At 35.8% G+C, this 7,096-nt stretch overlaps 1 protein-coding gene across 3 annotated transcripts in view; it reads left to right on the top strand.

The window, feature by feature from the left end:
* Window positions 1-7,096, top strand: part of Shoc2 (SHOC2 leucine rich repeat scaffold protein) — an 84,882-nt gene that overhangs the window by 55,140 nt on the left and 22,646 nt on the right. For all 3 annotated transcript variants that reach the window (XM_021151661.2, XM_021151659.2, XM_021151660.2), the window contains exon 3: window positions 1,678-1,815. In XM_021151661.2, the coding sequence (XP_021007320.1) occupies window positions 1,678-1,815 (138 nt within the window). The remainder of the gene's footprint in view (window positions 1-1,677; window positions 1,816-7,096) is intronic.

Here is a 7,096-nt window from a genome sequence, read left to right on the forward strand (position 1 = left end):
TGAATAATGCTTCTATGAGTGCTGGTCTACAGGTCTGTGTTGTAATCTTCAGTTAGTCCCTGCTTCCAGGTTTCTGGTTTTTAGATAGTTCTAGAATTCCCAGAGTTAGAATTCTGTGGTAATTGTATATTTATGTTCATAGTTTTTAAAGAAGCTACCCTACTGGTTGCCCCAGAAATTCCAATCAGCTGAACCAAAGTTCTAGTTTTTATACATACTCAGCAGCAAATTTTCTGTTTTCCAATAATAGCTATCCTAATGGAAAAAGTGACAAATTGTATCTTTTAATTATCTGATATTTAGATGATATGTTGACTACTTTCACCTATGCTTCTTGGCCATGTATGTATCTGTCATTCGAAAATTTAAATAGTAACTTTAAGCCTTTTTCTTTTTTATTTTTTTGAATGAACTGGAGGGGTGGGGGTGGGTGGGGTGGGGCTTTAACCTTGCAGACTTTTATTTAGTCTTGGTCTCCTGCATGTGAGATTCCAGGTTATGACACTGTGCTCAGTTTCTTTGAGGACTGAGAAAGGGGATTTATAGTGTTTTTATTTGTGTGTTGTGTGTATGTATATGTATACATACATACATACATATATACATACATATATACATACATACACACAACACACACACACACATATATATGCATTCTGTATCAAATCCACAGTCTGTAAATGTCTTCTCACTTGGTCTCTTTTCACTCTCTTGATAGTATCTCTTGATAAGATCACACTTTGCTGCTTTGCTGCCTTTGTCTATAATTGTGTAAATTAGCAATCTGTCCCACACTCTTCAGACTTTGATAGTTTTACTTTTTTCAGTATCTCCAACCTCTTGCCTCTCAGTATTCAGAGGCAGGTGGAGCTCTGAGTTTTAGGCCAGCCTGCTTTATATAGCAAGTTCCAGGATAGCCAGGGCTACATAGAGAAATCCTATGTCAAACAAACAAACAAACAAACAAACAAACAAACAAACAAACAAACAGATCACGTGCAGACCAACGAGTCTGTTACAAATAGAAAAAGGTCTTAACAGACCATTAGGAGAAATCTGAATTCTCAGTGTAACTCTTTCTAACCCAGAAAGGGTAGGGAAAATAACACCTCATTTTCTAGTAAATTGAGAAGAAATTTTTATTTGAAGTACTGAGTTAGCCATTTATAGAACATTGGAACACGCATTTTGAAAGCACACATATATTGATGTAGAAGATGTCTCTAGTATGTAGTGAATTTGGTTAATAAAATTAGTCAGTTTTTTAAAAATCTTACAATATATTATCATTTGTGGTCAAAATATCTGCTTAAAAGGAATTGTATAGCACAAGCTGAGATGGAGGATGGTTTGTATACAGCTCAGTGACGAGAGTGCATGCTTAGTATGCATGAGGCCTTGGTTTCATCCTTAGGACCAAAAGACAGCACCAAGAACGTACAATATAGAGTGGCTACATATTAGTTTGTGAGCAGCATTTTAATTTTAGCAGCTGTCAGCTATTGAAATATTAGTTTGGGATTCTGACTTGAGTTGAACTTTGCACAGCATAAGTGTCTTCATTAGATAATTTACCATTTTGAAGACGTTGAACTTAGAAACCATAAATGCACTCCCTTGTTTCCAACAATTACCTGATATGTTCTTCAATGCCTATTGTTATGTTGATCATTACAGGCGAATTATGTAACCTCATTACCCTGGATGTAGCTCACAATCAACTTGAACACCTTCCAAAGGAGATTGGGAACTGCACACAGATAACCAACCTTGACTTGCAGCACAATGACCTACTGGACCTCCCAGATACAATAGGTATGCCGGGAGAAGGGAGGTACTGAGATCTGTGACTCATGGTTATGACAAGGACAATTTTTTGTCTATTTTGATAATACAAAATCGGAATTATCAAAGTAGTGATAAAACTTTCAAAGTAGTCTTTTAAATCACTGTTCTATTTCTTGGTAAAGCAAATAATTAGATCCTCGGAAATGAACTCATTTGGGATTATAAAGAAGATAAAATATTGCATTAGTGTATATTTACTGCCAAATGGAGGTATTTCTGTTTAGTTTATTTTAGAATGTCACGGGCTATTAATATGAATGTGATTCTTTCTTTATTAAGTACCAGATTGCAAAATAAAATCATTGCTGTCTAGGTTTTAAAATATGACAGTATAGTTTAAAAGTTGTTCATTTGTAATGTTGAGTTGGTAAGAGATACTTTGAAGACGGTTAATAAAATATATTTATAGGATTTTCCCTAATTGCAAACAGTAGACTAAGCTCTGATAATATTCTATACTTGTGTAGTCTTGTTTTTTTTAATTGCCTAGAAATGTATATAAGCCAAGAAGGATATTTTTATAAATTCTTTGTTACTTAGAAGCATTTCATCTTTTTCTTGATTTTTATAATAAATATAATTACATGACGTGCTGTTAATAAAACATTTTAGGTTTATGGTGATGCTGTCTTTTTCAATAATTACTGTTTGCTTCTGTCAGGTATTTTAGAGGAGGCATTTTAATAATTTTGTGTTCAGTGCATGAGGGTTGTTATAGTCTCTTAGATGACAGAGAGGTCTGTTGGTGACTAGCTCACCTCTGGTTCACTTTATATTAAAGGAATAGCCCTGATGAACTCTACCTCGGCAGGACTTAGATTTTAACTCTTGATAGAAACGTGACACAGCTCTTCAGCTGCAGCTTCTGGTTGGGGAAGTTCTCTTGGGACAGAATCAGCAGTCTGTTTTTTTTTTTTTTTTTTTTTTTTTTTTTTTTTTTTTTTTTGTCTTTTGTTTTTTTCCCCCCTGGGTTCTGAGCTTGTTTCCAGGCTACCACTCTTAGCCACTGTTTTGTTAATCTTTTATTTTGGAAGATGTTTTCAGTTTGTTTTTGGTGTTTAATTTTGTTTTTTTTGTTTGTTTGTTTCTGTATTAAATTGGAGGGAGATGTTTAGTTATCAACCACCAGGTGGTAATATAAGTCAACAATTTCTTTATAGAAAACCAAGCTGATAAAATATCATATATTAGATAAAATACTGAGTTTTATGCCTTTCTAGTTCTTGGCCCATGGATCTTCCTTCCATAATAGTATTTGTATTGGTATTAAATTAAGTATTTCTTCTTTAAACTGGAAAGGTGAAATTGACTGTATTATGTACCAAGTTATAGGAGTGTTATGTCAAACTTAAAATATAAAAAGAACAGATTGATGATTCAGGATATTAGAAACCATGGCGATTACTTCTACTTTTTTGTTTTTAAAATCACTGAAATAACTAGGATGGTCAGAGAAGTGATCTCAGATGAAAGAGTATAGAGGGAGTCTGTTCTGTACTTGTGAACATGATCATGTTTAGGCTGATAACAAAACAAAACAAAACACAAAACCACAATTTTTAGAAATGTCTACCAGGGAGTTGGGGAGATTATGCAGTGGCTAAAGTACTGTACAAGCGTGAGGTCGTAGGCTTAGAGTCCCAGTGCCCATTTAGAAAGCTGGACATGGTAGCATATAGTCCTGTAATTCCAGTGCTGGGGAGATGGAGACATGGGCATCCCAGAACCTCACTGGCCAGCTGCTGTAGCCAACTAGTGAGATTCAGGTTTACTGAGGAACTTTGAAAAATGACGTGGAGGGTAATAGACATACTGGCCATTGAACTCTGGCCTCCAATGGCCCATGGGTGGTATATCTTTCTCCCAACACACACGTGTATATGCAAATGAAAAGATGTTTAGGAAGATATGTTCACCAAGTTAAATTAGTTGGGAAATGCTATGTAATACAGTAAACACAAAAGCCAAAATAATAGCCTGTAAGCTAAAGTACAAGAAATACCCCAGAACCAAGAGCAGAAAGATAGAAACAATATAAAATAAGTGAAGTTTAAAAGCAGCAAAAGAGAAAAGTTCTGGAAAGAGACAAGGTAGTACAGTGAAGAAACTAATAAAATACAATTTTATATTTTCATGAGATTGATTAAAACTCAGATAAACTTTCTGTCCCCCAGAACAGGGCTTAGAGCTGTACCAACATTCCCACTTTCAGGGCTCTGAACTTGGCTCCTCATCCCTGCCTAGTAAGTGCATTACCCACTGAACGGTCTCCCGGGCCCCAGAAGTTGTTTCTAGGGAATTAATGAGGCCTGTGAAGACAGATCTAAACACAGGTTGGTTTTTTCATGAGTGAAGTGTTAGGAAAACGCAAAAAGCAAACAGGTAAGGAAGAGAGTAAAACTGGACTTGCTTACCAACAGCCGGGAAGAAGGCACATGCTTGTAGAGCATTGAAAATTAGATTGATGTATTTATTTGTAACAAATATATTCTCATAAAGCATTTTAAAATATGGTTTTGTCTAGTAAAGTTGGTCACATATAGTAACTTGGGAATGCCTCTTTATTATTTGGAAGTTTATATAAAAGTGGCATAACTTGGGCGAGATAGCTCAGTGGATAAAAGCACTGGCTGCTCTTCTAGAGGAGCCTGGTTTGATTCCCAGCACACACACGGCAGCTCACAGTTGTCTGTAACTCCAGTTCCAGGGGATCCAGTGCCATCTTCTGGCTTCCTGGAATTTAAGTGATGCAAAGACAAACATGAAGACAAACACATAAACACACTAAACTATAAAGAAAAACGTGGCATTGATATTTGATAACATTCACCTGTAGAAACATCTGCGTCACAGGTTTTCCATATTAGGACTGTTTTTAAAGCAGTTTTAGTTTCTTTAAAGAACATTAGCGTATCACAGTGCAGCTGAAGCAGACAGTGAGCATGTTCTTCCTTGCCCCGATGCCTGCACTTTCTGGGAATCTTTTCCATTCAGATCTGTGTCAGTTACAGTGTTAGAACAATTGTAATTCTGTTTTCTAATCTACGTTATTGTTTTAATTTTATTATTCATCAGCTGTCTAATTGCTGTGATTGCCTTAGTCGAATTGTGATTAAAACCTGTCTGGTAGTAGTTTTATCAAAACAGTTCATGGGAACAGCAATGTCTTCCATGGTCGCTGTGGATTTAAACAGTCGGACCGGGCACACACTTAATAGATTCAGTTCTCTTCCTTTGAGTGACTTAGAGAATTAGGAAGTAGCTCTGCCTTTTGGTTCTGCCCTTTGGAATTTAATGTATGGTTTGTTTTGTTTTGTTTTTACATTATAAATGACAGTAATTTTGCTCAACCATTATTTCTGAAGTTTAAGAACTACATTTTTTTCAGTATTAATTTTTTATGATGATATTTCTCTAGTATACTTCTGGGCCAGCTCAACAGATGTTTTAATTTTTATCTTAATATCTCTCTGTTTTAAAAAATTGCATAGTGACATGTTTAATTTCTTTTGTTGGATGTTGCTACATTGAAATAAGTGTCTTCAAGTTGGCTTAACTTTGAACAACGGACTGAACAGTAAAGGGAAAGTAACTGCCTAATTTTGATGTCCTCTTTTCCCCATGGGTTTGTCCTCTTAAAGATAATCTTAAAAGAACAAAACAAAACAAAAACCTTCCCTAAAATCCAGAATTTTCTTAGTTGTAGAAAGAACAAAAGTGTTGTTTTATTCTACTGCAGATAAGCCAAGAAGACCCCAGTGTAGCTTAGGCCAAGGTTGTAAAGCTGTGTAACAGACCTCAGGCTGCTGAGACCCTGGGTTTCTTAGCTTGCTAAATTGTTTCTTGAGCAAGTTCTAGCCTTCTTTACTCATTCTAACAATTCAGTCGATATATAGGAATTGATCATTGATCCGTTTTCTCTCTCTCAGACAGTCTTAGCAATGTTTAGTGTTTTTATGAATTTATCTGTACCCCTGTTTTATTTAGGAGTAGTAAGCGGGTATTGTGGTCAGCATGCTGCATTATCCTTGCATATGGAGAGAGCACAGACTGCTGGCTGATGAGAATGATGAGATGTGAAGTAGGACTAGGGTCCCTGAGACACACTTCCTCTGAAAAAGATAATCCACCCATGTAACCTTCTTTCTCCTAGTTTTCTTAATTTTACTTACATGCCTCTAAAAAAAAAAAAAAACAGAGGTAATTCTGTAATTTAACTTGTTTATTGTGTGTCACTGAGAATTTGAACTCCAGGCTCTTGTACATGCTAATCAAAATAAATCACAAGCAAGTATTATAGATATGAAGGCATTTGACTTCATTATGATTTTGTTTGTGTGTGCGTGTTTTTCCTGGTACCAGTGAAGGCTAGAAGAGAGGATCGGGTTCCTTTGGAATTAGCAGTTGTGAGGTGCTGTGTGGGCGCTGGGAATCAAACCTGGGTCTTCTGAAAAAGCAGGCAGCCCTTGACTTCATTATTAATTTCTTATAATTAAGATGATATCGTACACGTCGTGTCTCACATGCTCTATATGATCAGATCACAGGTATACCTCAGAAATCAGTGAGAATGGAAACATTAATAGCAAGAATTTAAAATAATACTGCATTTACATGATAAATTTGTTAGTTGCTGGGAGATAAAATAGTTGTGTTTTGAGGTGGAGTCAAAGTTAAGTAATATGTTTTGGAAGTTTTGTACTATAATCATTTCTCATGTATTGTTTATTAAATAATTTGTCTTCTGTGATTGATCCCTTCTATCCCAGTTGATATTTTATGATTGAGTAGCCAGAGGTTGAGATTTAGCGAGAAACTAAACATTTGGATTGTAATCAAATTTTATGTTTGTTTTGTTACCTTCTTCGGCATGCTGAGGATTGAAACCAGGGTCCCACATATGCTAGGCAGGCACTCCATCATCACCCCTCCTCAACTGACATTTGAGAGTCTCCTTTTTTATTGGAGAAAAATAGCTCACTTGGAATAGTCAGTGGCCAGCTTGATATGGGTCTCCTGATACTGTTTTCTTTTTAAAATTACTACTGTTACTGTTATATGAACATTTTCATTATTAACTATCATCATAGTCCGTTTTTAAAATGTGACTGCAGTGAGCAAGCAGAAAAGCTACTCTTTGCCCTGTAGAGTTGCTGTTTTTATAGCACCCACACTCTCTTCTGTTTTCTTTCTTCCTTTTCTTTCCTTTCCTTTCCTATCTTCTTTCTTCCTTCCTTTCTTTCTTTCT

This window comes from Mus caroli, chromosome 19 (assembly GCF_900094665.2).
Source record: "Mus caroli chromosome 19, CAROLI_EIJ_v1.1, whole genome shotgun sequence".
Classification (NCBI taxonomy): domain Eukaryota; kingdom Metazoa; phylum Chordata; class Mammalia; order Rodentia; family Muridae; genus Mus; species Mus caroli.